General features: G+C 46.9%; 8 protein-coding genes across 8 annotated transcripts; 6 read left to right on the forward strand and 2 right to left on the reverse strand.

Moving 5' to 3' along the window:
* Positions 1 to 262: 262 nt before the first annotated feature.
* On the reverse strand, positions 263 to 2384 carry GGI43DRAFT_182850 (TMEM165/GDT1 family protein). Its single transcript, XM_083199850.1, has 3 exons — positions 1621 to 2384; positions 603 to 1479; positions 263 to 522 (listed from the first exon to the last, which is right to left on the reverse strand). The coding sequence occupies exons 1-3, from the start codon at positions 2257 to 2259 to the stop codon at positions 452 to 454; spliced, it is 1587 nt and encodes a 528-aa protein (XP_083057688.1). The 5' UTR covers positions 2260 to 2384; the 3' UTR covers positions 263 to 451.
* A 1352-nt stretch (positions 2385 to 3736) lies between these two features.
* On the reverse strand, positions 3737 to 5650 carry GGI43DRAFT_429960 (ankyrin repeat domain-containing protein; the record flags this gene model as incomplete). The annotated part of the gene is made up of 6 exons (XM_083209194.1): positions 5134 to 5650; positions 4987 to 5100; positions 4626 to 4933; positions 4117 to 4568; positions 3932 to 4065; positions 3737 to 3880 (listed from the first exon to the last, which is right to left on the reverse strand). Exons 1-6 carry the CDS (start codon positions 5542 to 5544, stop codon positions 3737 to 3739), a joined length of 1563 nt encoding a protein of 520 aa, XP_083057689.1. The 5' UTR covers positions 5545 to 5650.
* Positions 5651 to 6261: 611 nt separating this feature from the next.
* Positions 6262 to 6936, forward strand: GGI43DRAFT_386615 (uncharacterized protein; the record flags this gene model as incomplete). Its single annotated transcript, XM_083203818.1, has 1 exon — positions 6262 to 6936. One exon carries the CDS (start codon positions 6262 to 6264, stop codon positions 6934 to 6936), a length of 675 nt encoding a protein of 224 aa, XP_083057690.1.
* Positions 6937 to 8144: 1208 nt separating this feature from the next.
* On the forward strand, positions 8145 to 8837 carry GGI43DRAFT_386616 (uncharacterized protein; the record flags this gene model as incomplete). Its single annotated transcript, XM_083203819.1, has 1 exon — positions 8145 to 8837. One exon carries the CDS (start codon positions 8145 to 8147, stop codon positions 8835 to 8837), a length of 693 nt encoding a protein of 230 aa, XP_083057691.1.
* A 486-nt stretch (positions 8838 to 9323) lies between these two features.
* GGI43DRAFT_424826 (uncharacterized protein) lies at positions 9324 to 9998 on the forward strand (the record flags this gene model as incomplete). Its single annotated transcript, XM_083208427.1, has 1 exon — positions 9324 to 9998. One exon carries the CDS (start codon positions 9324 to 9326, stop codon positions 9996 to 9998), a length of 675 nt encoding a protein of 224 aa, XP_083057692.1.
* Positions 9999 to 11036: 1038 nt separating this feature from the next.
* On the forward strand, positions 11037 to 12292 carry GGI43DRAFT_413117 (uncharacterized protein). The gene is made up of 2 exons (XM_083206878.1): positions 11037 to 12030; positions 12084 to 12292. Exon 1 carries the CDS (start codon positions 11235 to 11237, stop codon positions 11745 to 11747), a length of 513 nt encoding a protein of 170 aa, XP_083057693.1. The 5' UTR covers positions 11037 to 11234; the 3' UTR covers positions 11748 to 12030; positions 12084 to 12292.
* A 652-nt stretch (positions 12293 to 12944) lies between these two features.
* On the forward strand, positions 12945 to 14008 carry GGI43DRAFT_183160 (uncharacterized protein). Its single transcript, XM_083199852.1, has 2 exons — positions 12945 to 13166; positions 13261 to 14008. Exon 2 carries the CDS (start codon positions 13298 to 13300, stop codon positions 13889 to 13891), a length of 594 nt encoding a protein of 197 aa, XP_083057694.1. The 5' UTR covers positions 12945 to 13166; positions 13261 to 13297; the 3' UTR covers positions 13892 to 14008.
* A 116-nt stretch (positions 14009 to 14124) lies between these two features.
* GGI43DRAFT_424827 (sulfate adenylyltransferase) lies at positions 14125 to 16230 on the forward strand (the record flags this gene model as incomplete). The annotated part of the gene is made up of 4 exons (XM_083208428.1): positions 14125 to 14293; positions 14488 to 14698; positions 14817 to 14965; positions 15035 to 16230. The coding sequence occupies 4 exons, from the start codon at positions 14125 to 14127 to the stop codon at positions 16228 to 16230; spliced, it is 1725 nt and encodes a 574-aa protein (XP_083057695.1).
* Positions 16231 to 17301: the final 1071 nt, after the last annotated feature.

Consider the following 17301-nt stretch of genomic DNA (forward strand, 5'->3'; position numbering starts at 1 on the left):
GAGCCCATCGGCTCAATTTCCCAAAATGCAGCGCGCCGTATCAAACTCCTCTTCTCAAATACCACCCAATGTAGATAATCATCCGTCGTCCCATGTCTTTAAAAGCCCCAAGCAATCCTAGCCATCTATTACCTTGTGGGGTGCTGTATTCATCTCCAATGCCCATACCAAACGTTTTTATCCTTTTCTTTTTACTTTTCCCCCTCCTGCTCAAGCGGAAACGCACCAGCATAATCGCAGAAATTAAAATAACAGACGAGAGAAAGACAAATTAATAACTAACAAGGTATTCATCATACAGTTTTCTAAACAGAGTTTCGCGCTTGCTGATATCCTGTTGAGAAGAAGAGAAAATAGAGAAGAAAAAGAGGGGAGGAAACGATGGTAGTCTGGTCGGTATAATTAAGAGTCAAGCGAATATATCAATGATGTGTGTGTGAGACCGGTACGTCTAATAGTAGATGGCCTCGATGAGATAGAGTATGCCAAAGAATAAAAAGGCAACGGCACCGCCAACAGTCACTACACAGCCTTGGTTAGAGTCATTTCCTTGTAAAGAGATTGATCGTATCTACATATAGATACTAGATTTTTACACTTACCAACTTTCAGACTGACACGTCCGGCAATAGCACGACCACCGATGACCGCAACACCGGTGCAAATGGAGTGTCCAGCCAAAGCGCCGAGCGTAACCCACCAGTAGTCCTGTCCAGCAGCCATAGCAATGGTGGCAATCTGGCTTCGGTCTCCCCACTCGCCCAAGAAAGTCATGACAAAGGTCTGGACCCAGGCTGGGCTCAGGATAAGAGAGCAAAGGTTGCTGATACCACTGCCGAAGCTGCTGATGCTGTTTGACTTGCGGGAAGGGGCACGGGAGGGGGATTCGGAGGGCGATCTGGGAGAGGGAAATCTGTTTTTGCGTGAAGATCTGCCACCAAGGCCCATCTCAAGGGCGTCACCGGAGATGGAACCACCCCGTCGCTCAAGCTCCTTCTCCTTCTCAGCCAGTTCTTGCTCAACCTCGTGCATCTCGGCTGTGACACCTTCGTTGGGATCCATGTTCATTCCCTCTCGGAGGAGTCTGGCGCCAAAAACAAAGAACAGGCCGGCGGCGAGAAGACCAGTCAGACGCTTGGAAATCAGAGCTGGCACGGCATGTCCCAAGACGGCAGACAAAACAGTCATGACTGCGAGGGCTCCAAAGGCAGCAGAAAAGACAACCATGCGATCGTGCTTCATGGCCATGAGAGCCGCTACCAAAAAGGTCTTGTCTCCAACTTCGGAAACCAAGATCATGGTAAAGGACAGGATGAAAGAGTGGAAAGGCTGGTTGATGCCATCTTCGCCTTCAGAGGCCTCTGGTGTCGAAGGTGAACTTTCGGTCTTTGGCTTGGAGATGTCGAGATGGCCCTTCTTTGCGGAATCTGGGATGGGCGGCGGTTGCTGTTCGCGAGGGGTGTCGGAGAGATCGGGTTTCTACCCGCCGTTGCGCGTTAGTGCATCGGATCATTGAATCATCATCGCATCGTTGCCGCATCGTTGTCACATCGCATAGAGATGGACACATGCAGCAGGTAGCAAGGAGGAGGGAACGAAATAATAACTGTCATGTCATACCTCAAGTCCGGTGTAACCAGTGTCTTCGATATCCTTATCGGATGAAGACTTTGGCTTTGATTTCTCCTTCTCTGATTCCGCTGGTTTGGTCTTGTCTTTGCCCTTGCCCTTTTCAATCTTCTTCTCCTCGCTGTGAGGCAGTGGAGGGTGTTCCTTGGGCGCTTCCGGCTGGTTCACCACCTTCTCGCCAGTCTTGCCCTCGTGGGCCTTGCGGGCCTTGTCCTTTTCGGAGACGCCGCCCTCAGTGCCCGTGGTGCCATCCTGAGGCTTCTCACGGTTCTTGTCGAACATGACGCCATCGTTGGACTCGGGAATCTTCTTGCCGTCGACCACGGTGGGATCCTTGGGGCGCCCCTTGAGCGTGGGGAGGTCGTCTTCGCCCTTGGTGTCGGTCGATACCTTGCCGTCAGTCTCGACAAAGGGTCCCAGGTGAGGCTTGCCATCTTTGCCGTCTACCGGCGCGTCCTTGGTGGGCACACCGAGACGGCCGTTGAGGACCGCGGCATCGGCAATGTCACCAGGGATGGCATCTCTCTCGGTGTTGGCGACAGCAGCGGCAGCGGGGTCTGTCGCAAGGGCGCCGGCGATGGATGGGAGAAGGAGGAGGAGGAGAGGAGAATGCTTTGCTCGGAACTGCATTGCGGCGGCGGGGGCTGGAGTGGAACAGCAGCCTTGTTGCTGTCGTCGAATCTCGGTAGCTCAAGGGTCAATGCTGCTCAATGCATCAGGATGCGATGCGGTCTTTGGAGAACACGAGGCCTCGGTGCCAGGTGCCAAGCGCAAGGCGGAGGAACAGGGCTTGCAGCAGGCAATTCGAAATTAAAAGAAAAAGCGAAGAAAAATGCGTCGTTTCAATTGATGCGAGATGGGGAAAGGGGCGGCTTGGTAGATGGAATGGCCGACTGAGGACGCAAGCTCGCGTGTCTTGGCTGGTGGATGCACACAGGGCTCTCGGAGAGGATTAACTCTGACGGAATGGTTTTCTTGGTGTCGCAGACGTGCAGATTGGCGGCAGCCGGCGAGAAGAGGACAAAAAAGAGGAATTAGGGAGCGAGACGAAGGGGGAAAAAATAGTCTTAAACAGAAGCGAAGAAAAGGAGACCAGAGAAAGAGACGCCTTGTTGCGGAGGTGAAGAAGAATCCAAGCAGCGTTCGAGGCTCGCTGTCCTTTTTTTTCTTAGCCCCTCCCGCTGAACGTGAAGTTCTGGGTGCAAACAGCACGCTACGGCGGTCGCTCCAGGTGCCTAGCGCTGCTCCCGGCCGCTGCGCGAACTCTGGTTCCCCTTAAAAAGCACCTGTCCCGGCTCCATCGTGTGCAATTTCGCGGCCTCTTGCTGGTCCACGGCGGCCCCCTTGCAGCGAGGCGGTGGGTCTGCCCCACCAGCCGTACATCCAAACGCCCCTTTGAGATACGAGTCTGGACATCTGGACATCTGGGAGCAGCGACGAGAAAAGTGGAGTTTTGGCTAGAAATACGCAGATGCCTTGGAAGCGAAAATACGATGAAGCGGCGCAGCAGATGGATGCTACAGTGTACTGTGCGCGCATCATCATAGCTGAGTGTCTAGACTTTGCTTTAAAGCAGGGAACCAATCAATCCCTTTGCAGTGGTCATTTGTCATTATGTAAGCGACTTGCCAGATTTGGCCATTTCCCATATCTGGTCCTCTCCCTTGATACGCTGTAAATGGCTGTATCCCAGCGCTTCCATTCTTCAACAACACCGGAATCTTGACAAGATACCGAATTCCGGGGCTCGGTGAAAATGTTTCGCTTTTATATCAATCAAGGCGTATTCATAGTGGTAGGTAGAATTACCAAGTATTGCATTATATCTTCATACGTGTTTCTTCAATACACATTCCCTGCTATGTTTACTATCAACGATATGGACAGCCTCATGCCATCTCACGAATGTATGTCCAAGTGTAGAGCATATGAAAACTACACCCAAGCACCATACCTTGGCATTCACTTTGAGTGGTACAATAAAACTCAGGATGCCTTGCTTCCCATCTCTCTTCACCGATCCACTTTCGAATGTATGGCGTTTAGGGAAAATAACAAACATCTCTATTCACCCTATGCAACATCTATAGAATACTATCAGCCAAAGTCAAACCCCTGCTCTTTCCTCCATTGCATCCCTATATCTCATCAGCATGTCTTGAAACTCCAATTGAGCAATCTCAATGGTTCTCTGCACCACCTGCACCTCGCCTGTGCCAAGCAGCAGCTCTACAATCTGCCTCGAATCAGTCTAAACAGCATATTCGATCAGTGAAACTCCCTCAGCGTCTTTTATATCTACCATGCGGTGACCCGTGGCTAGAATCATCTCGACAGCACCCGCCGCTTGGCTCTTCACAGCTACCATCAGCGCCGTTTCGCCCTTTGCGTTTACCATATCCAGCTTCACTCTTCCCGAATTGAGCATGAGCTGCACTATTTCGAGGATTTTGTATGATTTGCTGATCCACGTTGAGTGACGGCTACAAGCCTTCATCATTGCCGTATTTCCCTCGTTATCTGCCTGGTTCACATCGACGCGTTCCAAGTCCAACAACCGCCCAACATTGGCTACTCTCCAAAAAGATACGCTATGCATGAGTGGTGTTTTGCCTTCGGCATTTCTCACGCTCAGATCGACCCTCGTGTCATTGATGAGAAGTTCTAGACAATTCTCGTTGCGTGTTTCAGAGATTAGCGTAAGTAAATCCTTATCGGTTGCATTCGGATCAAGTTTGCCACCGTCTAGATACATCTTCAGGACCTCATGCTGGTCATCCACTGCGGCCCGAAATAATGCAGTGCGTTCATAGTTATCCTTCAGGTATATGTCGACCCTCCTGTCCAACAGAAGCAGCTTTGTCATTGCTAATCCGCTGGTGTCTGGCCGCCCTACTGCGTCGAAACCAACACCTTGGGCGGCAATCAGTAGCGGGGAGCTGCCGTCGGCTACCGTTGCGTTTGGATCGATTCGTTCGTTTTCAAGCAACATTTACACCATATCTGTATTTCCACTCCTCACAGCATAGCCCATAATTGTCATGCCATATATATCCCGTGCATTAAGCTCGATTCGCTCATCCTGTAACAAGATTTTCACAACATCCTTGTGGCCATCTGAGACTGCTACTCCCAAAGCCTGACAAAACTTCTCAGCTTCGCCATAGCAAGGGTTTGCTTTATGCTCGAGTAGCAGCTTTATAAGTTTAGTGCTGCCTTGCTCAGCCGCCAGAGTGAGGGGTGCGTCCCATAAGTACGAAGATATAACCACTGGCTCGAAAATTTTGTTCGGATCAGCTTTATACTTTTCGAGCAAAAGTCTTACGAGATGTCTTTTTCCTCGGCTTCAGTCGCTACCTGTAAAGCTGTCGAGCCGGCTGGATCGCATAGTTCTACTGTCATGCCGTGAGAAAGGTAGAGCTCTACTAAATCCGCTTGATCGACCTGTATAGCATGCCACATTGTCTTTAGCTAGGAATCGTGAAACTTCGGTTCTTTCTAAACCTCCGGTCCTTTTATAGCGATATCGTTGGCTTCTTCATTGATGCTGGTCCGGACGCAATTGACCTGTAGAATTGATCTCATTAAATCAACGTGCTTAAGATCTATAGCAATGTCGGCCATCCTAAGCCACACATTGGGAGGTACAGCTGCTTCTATAAGTGGAATTTCAAGTATCTTTCCGACCATGGCCATGTTGGTATCTCTCGCAGCTCTCTCTAGAGCCGTACATTTGCCATGGAACACATTTTGAAGGAGGAAAGCGCCATGAAATTGCTCATAGTAGAGTTTGCTTGCAAGGATAAAGCTGAGAATGTCTTGATCTTTTTCCAAATAATTGAAGAGAATCATGTGAAGTACGTCGAAGCTGAGGATGAGCTGTCTCTCCTCGCTATCCGATGGCCGCTGCATCATTCTTTGGAATCTCTCGTCTTTTGTTCTGTTTACCTAGCAGATGAAATGAGGTTTATTTCCCTTCGACAAATAGCAAAGAGTTTGTTGCTTGATGCAGTGCTCAGCTGTTTTCTCTCTTTCGCTTCAAGTGGTGAAGTTAATAAGATTAGAACATGCAATACTCGGGGACGTCTATACATTTATAAACCGAATTTGTATAGTGAATCATAATGCCCGCCTTTACTTCATCCCTTGAACAGCTTATCCAGAACAACACTCGTCGTGAACAAGTGTAACTCTCGTTTAATCAATTCTCCGTCGCCCTTTGACTTTGAGAAGCTGCTAAATATTTTCTCTCAATAGTATTTATTCTCTCACTGTTTCTTTTACGCCATATTTTCGTCCTTGTTCATCCGAAATTGTCTCTTACAAAGGCTGATAGTCCACAAGAATGTCTTTTCAAGGTTAATCGTATCTTGGCTTTTGCGATGAGCTCAAGGAAATTTTTCCAGTTACTTTGCTACCATTTCAATGTTAATATAGCAACCATTGACCTTCTTTGTAGTTTGCAGCTCGAAACGTTGCTATCCGTATAAATTGGAAGTCTAATGCTTCCAATGGCTATCCAATTTGATTCAACCAACCCAATTCTCTAATTGTCCACTGCTTTACCGACATAAGACAGCTTTACATCAAAATTCCAACACTGATACACGCCATCTTCTAATACATAGCATCATGTCTTATGTGATCGCTTGGATTACTCCATCTTGGACGGAATACGGACCTGCCAAAGCTCTTCTTGATCAACATGCTCCGCTAATAGCCTGGGAAGATGATGCTCCCACCTCCCCCAGTGATCCCACAGAATACTATTATTGCCGCAAAACGATTAAGGAACACGACGTATACCTAGTGAATGCTGAAAAGGATCATTGCATATATCGTGCAGTCCAAATAATGACAAGAGAGCTAAAACTCCAGGGCAAGAACATAAGAATGTTTATTCTCGGCGGTATCGACTATATGGCGAATTACTCAACCATGAATCTTGGCATTGGTGATTGCGTCATAAATACTTTCTTTGATGAGGAAACTGAGGCTATATTTCAGTTTATAAGAGGCAGTATTCACGAAGAGAGTCGAAAGGACGCAAAAAGCCTTCTCAATGCAGTAGATTGCCTTCTAAACAACCAGTATGGGTACACTATTGGCGACCGCACGTGCTACGCTCACGCTCTTTACAATCAAAGCCAAGCAGACATTGAGAATCGCATGTTTTGCCTAGATGAATTGCCGTACATGTTAGTCCTTGGCCTATGCGAGGCTAACTTAGATCAGCTTGAGCTTGCATCTAGAGCATCTGCGCAGACCATCATGGATATTCTCAATAAACTGGAGAAGTTAGAGTAATTGTGAAGAGGGTAGGAAGATAGCAGCAATTGCATTTTTTTCTGGAAAGTCAGGATTTTGGCGTATTGAGACGGTCATTTTGTTTAAAGAGCTTTATTTTACTATTTTCATTTGTCTTTCATCTAGTATTTGGGAGGAGAATTAGTTGAACGAGAGTGTTTGGTTTCGTTGCTGCATTGAGATTTTGCTTTTCACACGTTTTAAATAGGTAATACTGTGTGAGACTTAAACAAATAAATGGCATTTTGAGATCACCCTACATATAAAGATGGAACCAATAGAACCAGTAGAAGATGATGGGGTGCTGGATAATAATTTTCCGCTGGCATAAATCAGTTCAAATTGGACATCACAAGCCCTATACCTGTAGTCTTCTCAAAAACATCATCATGCCGCATTCTATTGCGTGGATTGTTTCCCCGTATAAGAGGCTAAAAAGGTGCTCGATCCCGAGAAACGACTAATGATTAAGACATGACACAGTGATCTCCGCTAGGCCGAGCGGCATATGGAATATTTGGAAGTCAACATTGATTCACACCGTTTTCTGGGCGTTTTCTAAAGGAAGCGTGAATAGTACCGCCAGAGTAATGGCAAAAGAGCTTTTCAAAGCGGAGTAAAATGGCTGTAAATGGGCAACATATACTATTTTTAGAGCACTGGATAATGGAAATGATGATGGATTAGCAGTTTCCCAAATATTTTACATTAATTACATTGAAAGGCACAAGTCTTTGTCTATAAACCCAGTTAATTCACCTTTTTCCGTCTTCATTTTAAGTCAAATTGATATAATGTGTTATTCAACCATATAGCGCAATATAATAATCCTTATTGTTCCATACGTAGTTTCAAGACTTGTCAATTGTTTAATACCTTTCTTCTAATACTAAACAGTCGTCATTTCTTCTATAATATCATCAACTATCTTGGCATTCTTTACAAACATTCTGCTATGAGCAACATGGTGAATAGCATAAACTTGTCACGATTGTTCATAATTACTATAACAAAGTCCTTTTACATTTGAAGGGATTAACACAGCTGCAGTACAAATCTTCATTCCTGTGCAGCTTGAAGGGCTTGCCAAGTATATAGAGAGGCAAGTAATATGTTCCTCATACGTATACCAACATTCATCAGGCAGTTTACAAGTCTTTACCCAATTCAAAATCCAATAGCCCATCTGAAGTCTTCAATATTTGACCATGGCGTCAACGTGTCTAGCATGGATAGTTACGCTGGCGACTGCTCAGTTACATGCCGAGAGTCAACTTATACTTGAAGGAAGCCGTTACGTCCGGGAACATGATGGAGACGTGATTCACTTTGTGTTTGGTACAATTGGAGATCATCATGTTACTTTGGCATATTCTGAGAAAGAACGCATATCTGCAACGGCTGCATTCATGCTCACCTATTTTGGCCTAGAAACCTTCAAATTGTTCATCATTGGCGGGGTGGATATCACGTCGAATTTCCCACATCACAATCTACGTTTGGGCGGTTGCATAATTGATGTCCCTAGCACTGACGAGAATCAGTTTTTCATGGCGGAGAGAAATGTTCCACCCACGGTCTATGTGAACGCAAACCGCCTTCTGCTCGCCGTAGATAGATTCATGACAGAGAACCCTAACGGAATACTCATAGAAAACAAAGGTATCAACTACGTTACCAACGCCCACACTGTTTATAAGCACTGGGATCCAGAGGAATGGGAAAATCTCCTATGTTGTGGAATGCAACTCGGTTGCAGGCTGCCGTGCATCGTAATTCGCAGGCTGGGCGGCGAGTGTGTCGAAGACGGTGAAAACTTTGACCCCTGGTTCGATGTTGCGTGCCAGGCATCTGCGGTTGTTACTAAGGGTATCATTGAAAGGCTTGAACTACCAGAATAAGACAAGAAGAGCGCTTTCAAGTCAGAAAGCTGAGAAAGGGTATTTTTAGGACGTTGTTTGCTTATTTAGATCATATTTTTGTTATCATCATTGTTATTGTTAGTCAATTGAGCTTTTTTCCAGAAGCTTGTAGATTTTGGATTAATAGAGGGTCTTTTGACTTGAGAATAGATGTGAAAGAGATGGAAACAATAAATCATTGTTATGTAAGTATCTTTACTTAGCAAAAAGTTGAAGAACAAAGGGCCGAGGGGGAAAGTCTCTCACTATTAAAGATTCATCGATTGATGTTTTGTTCCAATCCAGCCTTCAGAATAAAAATAGAGCACAATTATCGGTCAACGATAACGCAAAAGCAGTATACATTTTCTGTAGCTTGCATCTTCCATATAAATAGGCTTACCTGGTTCTCATAATAGGTATAGTAAAACATATCAAGCATCCAGTTGAATAATATCTTGAGACCACTCTTTTAAAATTATCACCATGGCACCATCCGCCCGCAACATTGTGTGGATGGTTTTTCTTCGAGAAGAGTATGACGAAGCTTTAAAGTACCTGGATAGCAAGCAAAGCCAGCAAAAATGGTTTTCCGCTCCTAATTCCGGTACAATCACTATTACGCCGGGTAAAATTGGATTACACAATGTCAAGGTAGCATATGCCGAGAAAATGGATATGGCATCGGCGATTTTATGCTTGCACCGCCATGTTCGCCACGTGAGGCTGATTCTCTTTGCCGGCGTCGACTACACATCCAATTTCGGATTGAGTGACGAAAGCATTGGCAATTGCGTTATAAATACTCCTACCGCTCAGGAGGCAGACTTTGGTAATCGCGGGAATGGCATTACGGCTATAGATGAGCAGAACGCAAGCCTCCTCCTACTTGCAGTGCAGGGGCATGTAGAGAGCCATCCTATGGGGCTGTACTTGCCTGGAGATGAAGACAAGCAGAGGGCGGTCTTGCATCACGCAATGTTTTTGAGCTGCTCAAACAATGACTTGTGTTGTGGGCCCGAAGTCGGCCCCAGGGTACCGTGTATGACAGTCCGTGGCTTTGCTGGTCACGTTGACGGCGAACCATGGGTTTCGTTAGGGAGAGGCGTATCTGCAACTGTCATAAAGGGCATTATCAAACAGCTTGGGCAACTGTCTTAGGCTAAAGATGACAATGATGTTGTCTGGTTGCTCTATTCGCTGGAAAATCGCTTTTTTTCTTCTTGTCTTACATAGATCTGTTCTGTTCAAATGAGGCTTTTCTTCCTTTTTTCTCCACAAATTGTTGATGTAGTTAATACTGTTCATTCAAATATATTTTACTATAGTGTTTTCGGGACTTGAGACTGTGTAAATGGCATCTAAGTCTTGTTATTTAATGAAGAACGTTGTGATGTTAACTACCCACTGAGAGCCATCAGTTCAAAATCACCCCCGCAGGATTAACACGAATCTCTGAACGAGCCCATGTTGTTAATAGATGTGAAACGGCCAAAAACAACAAACCAAGTACAATTTATGCTAGTATTGAGGCGATTAAATCACACATGATATAGGAGGAGGCACCACATAAATTGATAATAAAGGTAGGCGTTCATTTATTCTTCAGGACGCGGTTTTGCCTTTGACTACCTCTACTACCTCTACTACTTGTATCTTTCAAAGTGCCTTTTAGTTTCAACCGTCTCGTTTCTCATGTTCCCTTTGACATCTGCCAATACTGTTGTTCTTTGCCAAAACTACTTACTAAGCGGCAATAAAGCCGGCGACATTCTCCAAACGTTGTCCATGGACTCAATCTAACCGCAATGATGTTGAACAAGCTACGTTATACGAGGTTCAAACAAAGACAACATCGTAGGGTTCATTATTCATGGTAAGCTGATGGATTTTACGAACATGGTACTACAAAGAGACGCCCATCCACAGCGTCAAACCGATGTATTCTTTGCCTCTTTGACGGCTTTTGTAAACATGGTGCTACAAAGAGACGCTTCTATGGTATGAAGTTGATATATTGCTTTACATTTTGAACACGTACGAAGAGACGCTTTTTATAGTATGAACTTGATACTCTACTTTGCATTTTGAACACCAGTGCTACAAAGGTCTTTTGGAACAGTTCCCGTTGGGATAGTGTCAACACAATAGCAATATTCATCTTGACGCTTGCTCGGAAAATTATAATAAGGGATGGATCGACCGTCCGATAACCATCTCGAAGCAATCCAGACAACTCAAACTTCTCAGTCATCACAACACATCCCAATAAGCTTTGAATCATTCAGACATCTATCAGGCTATTACAAACACCTCTAGTTACCAACATAACTGACCCAGAACCTTGACGCGCTAAAATTTGAGATCTAAAACCAACAAAACTTTGAAAACCTAATCATGGCGAACACTTCAGCGGAATGGCCCATTGGGTGGATTGTGTCAAGCAAGACCGAGTTCAACTACACCAAGTCAATTTTTGGCCCCTACTGCCCACTATACAAAGGAATCGGAAACGAAGATAAACTCGACTGGCTAATGGGTGATCTTTCTGGCAAAACGGTCTTCCTAGTACAAGCTAAAAAGGAATACCATGCCTTGGCGAGTGCAGCCATGAAGGAAAGGTTTAACATCAAGGTGCTCTTCATTGGCGGCACTTATGAGTCGGAAGTCTACGCATACCCGCCTATTGGCCATTGTTTATTGAAAATGCCAGAAGTCGATGAACGCCGTTATGATCGCTTATCGACATCCATTCCAGGGGAGGATATTGAATCCTTGGCCAAGCTAGCTAATGCCATGGATCGATTTCTCCTCGACCAAAGGGTTGGCCAATGGGCCGAGGGAAATGCAGAAATTTATGATGGACTCGTGATGCCAGAGATGAGTGCGTTTGAGATGGCCCCCGAGTAGAACGTTTACTTTGAGAGAATGATGCTAACACAATAAATAGGCGTACCCGCGACGTATCCAGAATGGCCAAGGACTATGAATAATCAGATGTGCTGCGGAAAGGATCTGAACAGCGGCCGCTATAAAAACCAGATTCCATGTCTCAATGTCCTCAGCGTGCGGGCATACAAGAATGCTCCCGACAATCATGTCATGTGGGTGAAGTATGCAGCCCTGACATCGGCAGCCGCCGTATCGTTCATTATTGAAAATATTGCCATTGCGTAATGAGACGGGACAAGAACTGCTTGGCTTCATTAGCCTGGTGGTGGACGCTTTGGGATTTGATTTGTTCACATGAAGTCTTTCTTTTGTTTTGTTTTCTCTTTGAGATTGCTTTTTGGTTGGAGTAGTCATGACTTGAAACAAAGGCCAGTTGGTAGTGCGATATTGGGATTTTGCTAATTTGTTGTTTTTACCTGTTTTACGGATTTTGGGTGTTATTTTTGGATTTGAGACTGTTTTGCATTTCATCTTGATTTGAATAGAGAATAATGGCATTTAGACTAGTTTTGTGTGATAGTTTTACATTGGACGTTAGTTAGTAAGAAATGATGAGCACTATTGAGCGATGGCCATTGGATCCTTCCCCCACTGCCCAGCAGTTGCCTTAAGACAGCATATGCACATGTAGATAAACTATGCGGCATGACTGATAAGAATTCAGAATATAGCAGCGAAAAAAAACTTCAACAATGTCAGTCTTTACATCTATCACAACTTCAGCTTGGCTACCATTGATGTCCGTCCAGCCCTCGCACAGGTGCAACATCAGATGGTTATGCATACACACATTGCTGATGGGCGCATGCTCAGGTATTGCACAAGGATGCTTGCAACAGTTCATGTGCGGATGGCACGTATGGATGGATCAAGGGCGCATAGAATCACGCAGAAGAAAGATGCTGACAGTATGGGGATGTGACAGTATCATGACTTCCAACGACTTGTCAAATTCAACCGGCCGGCCGACAGCCCGAAGAAAAGATAGACGCAGCCCACAAGGAGCCCGAGAGCCGTTGGCGAACCGCCGCATACACGGAGAGCTACGAGAGTGAATTTACGGAACACACCCTAAAACCGGCACCAAACCAGGGGGCCTTCCCAAAAAAGAAAATGGCGAAATCGAGGCGTCCGGTGGTGAAATCTGAGCCAATGTTCCCACACAAGGTTTATGCGGCCGAACGTTGCAGAAGGCGAAGAAAGAATTAAGAAGAAGCGATGGCCCGAAGGACGTGGAGACACTAGGCGCTGTCTAGCCCGTGGCTAGTCGGCGGACTGGGGCCTCTTGTTTTAATTCCCTCCATCCAAGATGTTTTGTCATCATCCTGGATTGAGGGATTGGGGACGTGAGCAGATAGTCGGAGGCATATTTGGCTGGTGAGTTGTCATATGGAACCGAATATCCTCCAATCTTCACCCTGTCGATCATTTGTGTTCGGCTACGGTTCCGTCGTTTACATGTGTAAAATAGTCTGTACCTTTGGTGAAGATCAGCAGCAGGTTTACGTATGCAGCCCGCTCTCCTCAGCCTCAAACAAAACGGCAAAGAACAGGAGGGAAAAAAAAGAGAGAGGCAGCGACATCCACCGCCGATGGTCCGAGATTTCGCAATTGCGGCTAACCTATTCAATGGAGACAAACACCCCCGTCCGTTGAAGCAAATGGCCTTTTGCTTTGCTTTCCTTATACTCGGACTGGCTTTTGCGGACATCTGCACGTCGCTGATTGGGCACTGCCTTCAAGCCATGCGGGACCCGGAGCATCGCTCTCGAGCACGTCATCGCCAGAATCTCGAGCCAAATGCCGCCATTACATGGCTGCGGTGGGCCACTCCCAGTCTTTTTTTCTGTTCTGTGGAGCATTGCCGAGTAATAGCTGCTTGGAATTGCGACTCCAGGCCAGTTTTCCCATGGGCAGCCAGTGGGGAGTGGTGTATATTGAAGAGAAACAGGCAGATCCTCCTACGAGGCTGCTTACGGGATCACCAATTTGCCAGGTGTGTCTCTACAGATTGCACTTCAGATTGCAAATGTACCTTTTTTGGCGTTTTAGCATCTCCGGGACGACCCCAGAGGGAAAAAGCATTTATAGTCTGGCGTTGAGACGCCCACCCCCATTTGTACTCTTCTTCCTTTCTCCTCTCTCTCTCTCTTTCTCTCTCCTTCTCTGTGAATCCTTCATCTTGTCGTTCTCGCTTCCTGTTCTTTTGCTTGCAATCTCCCGTTGCTTGCTTTTGTCGTCGTTTTCTCCCTTTTACCAGAGCCTGTTGCGTGACTGGTCGTGCCGTTGACACCATTTTACCCTCGCAAGCTTGACCAACCCCACCATCGTCATAATGGCCAACACTCCCCACGGCGGTGTCCTCAAGGACCTCTTCGCCCGCGATCTGCCTCGCCAGGCCGAGCTGCTGGCGCAGTCCGAGACTCTTCCTGCTCTTGTGCTGTCTGAGCGCCATCTCTGCGACTTGGAGCTTATCCTCAATGGCGGCTTCTCTCCCTTAGAAGGTATGTCATGATTGCCTATAGTCATAGTTTAATTAGTGCTGGTCGCAAAGCCCCTCCAAGCGCGCGCGCAATGCGGATCACAAGGATTCGGCTTGCCCCGCGTTGGTGCATTCGAAGCAGAGGAGGGGTGGAAGAGACGGGCGCAATCAGCTTGTATGGCCGCGATTACTGACGCTACTGTTTTCGCTATGCAGGTTTCATGACCGAAAAGGACTACAACAGAGTCGTCAAGGAGAACCGTCTCGAAAATGGCTTGCTCTTCAGCATGCCCATCACCCTCGACGTCGACCAGGCACAGATTGATGAGCTCTCCATCAAGCCAGGCGCAAAGCTTACGCTGCGCGACTTCAGAGATGACCGGAATCTGGCCATCCTGACTGTCGAGGATGTGTACAGACCAGACAAGTAAGCTCTAATAATGCGATTGGGATTTGCGACTTGTTTGGTTAGGCCATTGGCCTATCCTACACAGTCAAACGACAAATATACTTGACAGAAAACTAACACTGCTCGCGCAATCCAGGGTTAATGAGGCCAAGGAAGTCTTTGGCAGTGATGATGACACACATCCCGGCGTCAAGCACCTCTTCAGCGTCGCCAAGGACTTTTACGTCGGCGGTAAGCTCGAGGCCATCAGCCGTCTTGAGCACTACGATTTCCTCGATCTGCGATGTATGTTCTACCAGAAACAATGGATACGTTCAAAGAGCAAGCCACTAATTACAAGTTGATTCTGTACAGTCACCCCTGCTGAGTTGCGATCCCACTTCAACAAGCTCGGCTGGCAAAAGGTTGTCGCCTTCCAGACCCGAAACCCCATGCACCGCGCTCACCGTGAGCTGACGGTCCGGGCTGCTCGTTCTCAGCAAGCCAACGTCCTTATCCACCCCGTCGTCGGCCTGACCAAGCCTGGTGATATCGACCACTTCACTCGAGTCCGCGTCTACCGCGCTCTGCTGCCCAGATACCCCAACGGCATGGCTGCTCTCGCTCTGCTGCCTCTGGCCATGCGAATGGGCGGTCCCCGTGAGGCCCTGTGGCACGCCGTCATCCGTAAGAACCATGGTGCCACCCACTTCATTGTTGGCCGTGACCACGCTGGCCCCGGCAAGAACAAGAACGGCAAGGACCACTATGGCCCTTACGATGCGCAGATCCTCGTGCAGCAGCACCAGGAGGAGCTCGGCATCAAGATGGTCGAGTTCCAGGAGATGATCTACATCCCTGATCGCGACGAGTACATGCCCGCCAACGAGATCCCCGAGGGCACTCGCACCATGAACATCTCCGGTACAGAGCTGCGAAACCGCTTGAGGACCGGCAAGGAGATTCCCGAGTGGTTCTCTTACCCCGAAGTTGTCAAGGTGCTGCGAGAGCAGAACCCACTGCCGCGTGAGAAGGGCTTCACTGTCTTCCTGACAGGTTACCAGAACTCCGGCAAGGACCAGATCGCGCGTGCGCTCCAAGCGACGCTGAACCAGGGCGGTGGCCGACCCGTGTCCATGCTGCTGGGTGAGACGGTGCGTGCCGAGCTCTCATCCGAGCTGGGCTTTAGCCGCCAGGACCGAAGCCTGAACATTGGTCGCATCGCCTTTGTTGCCTCTGAGCTGACCAAGGCCGGTGCTGCCGTCATCGCCGCCCCTATTGCCCCATATGAGGATGCTCGCGTGCATGCTCGAGAGCTTGTTGAGAAGTCTGGACCCTTTTTCCTGGTCCACATTGCCACGCCGCTTGAGCACTGCGAGAAGACGGACCGCAAGGGCATCTACCAGAAGGCTCGCGCAGGCGAGATCAAAGGCTTCACTGGTGTCGACGACCCCTATGAGACCCCTCAGAAGGCCGACCTGACTGTCGACCTGACCAAGCAGAACGTCCGCTCTATTGTGCACGAGATCATCTTGCTGCTCGAGAGCCGCGGCCTGTTGGACCGTCTGTAAAGGAGCATTGCTTTTTATCTTTGATTTATCATTATTTTAGTTTCGTTTATACCGTTGTTTGTTGTTCTTCCGTATAGATGTATACATGTACTTGGAAGAGGCAAAAGAGTTGGCGTTTGGATACATATATATGATATGATGGATTTGTGCTTTGAAAAGGAGAAAAAAGTCCCCAAAAGCATTTGCCCAATGGCTTGTTTTGCATAGATGGATGGATACGATAGATGAAATGTCTACAAACCAGAGGTGGTATAGAGTAAAAGACATACAAGACTCTATTATAGCAAGAAGCAAGATATGGCGGTTTTTAATAGTTGTTCAATAAAGAAACTGTCCGCCTTGACATGACTCGCATTTGCTGATTTGCATTGACCTTTTCTGTTTTCTTGTGATATCTTTACGAGTGGCAGCACATTAAAACTTCCTTGACAGGAGACTAGGAGAGTGAGGCAGATAAGATGTTACAAGAGTGGAAGAAGGAGCTTACGTCTGCCAAATGTCTCAACCAACGCCGGCAATTAAAGATTCAGAAGTCATAACGGTATTTGGCTGTTTATTGAGACATTTGTCAAACGCAGGTCCAGATTAAATACATGGATGGGAGGATGATATATTTCTTTTTTTTTTTTTTTTTTTTTTTTTTAATTATTATTATTACATGATACTGAATGAGACGGCACTTTCACTATATGACTCGTCTGTGATGATGCAATTCGCTTGCAGGTGAAGAGTCTTTTAATTCGGCCAATGCTGGCAGTAGTATCTGGCCAATTATACAAGTGCCAAGTAGTTCGAGATACATGTGCATTTCTCCATCTCTTATGCTTGGCGGTGGTGGCATTTGCAACCGCATATTGCAGCGTGCCTCCGCTATTAGACATACGGCATGGATGCGATTGGCCTGAGGTGCTGCCATTGCTGCATCGTTTATACGAAGAATGCCTGTAGAATATCTGCACGTCGCATCTCGTTGAGGGGTAATGAATGTAATGAATAGACGCTGTGTGTGTGTGGGTGTGGCATATGAAACCTCGATACTGCAGCATCTGTTACGAGAGCAGTATATACTAG

Source organism: Trichoderma evansii (genome assembly GCF_050947405.1).
Source record: "Trichoderma evansii strain SZMC 28006 chromosome Unknown GGI43scaffold_20, whole genome shotgun sequence".
Taxonomy (NCBI): domain Eukaryota; kingdom Fungi; phylum Ascomycota; class Sordariomycetes; order Hypocreales; family Hypocreaceae; genus Trichoderma; species Trichoderma evansii.

Bases quoted from the DNA above. Each gene is read 5' to 3' on its own strand.
- GGI43DRAFT_182850 (XM_083199850.1), bottom strand. From the start codon at position 2,259: ATGCAGTTCCGAGCAAAGCATTCTCCTCTCCTCCTCCTCCTTCTCCCA. The intron at 1,480-1,620 runs GTATGACATGAC...AACGGCGGGTAG, and splicing joins CTGGTTACACCGGACTTGAG to AAACCCGATCTCTCCGACAC. The intron at 523-602 runs GTAAGTGTAAAA...AAGGCTGTGTAG, and splicing joins ACGTGTCAGTCTGAAAGTTG to TGACTGTTGGCGGTGCCGTT.
- GGI43DRAFT_413117 (XM_083206878.1), top strand. From the start codon at position 11,235: ATGGCGAACACTTCAGCGGAATGGCCCATTGGGTGGATTGTGTCAAGC.
- GGI43DRAFT_183160 (XM_083199852.1), top strand. From the start codon at position 13,298: ATGCAGCCCGCTCTCCTCAGCCTCAAACAAAACGGCAAAGAACAGGAG.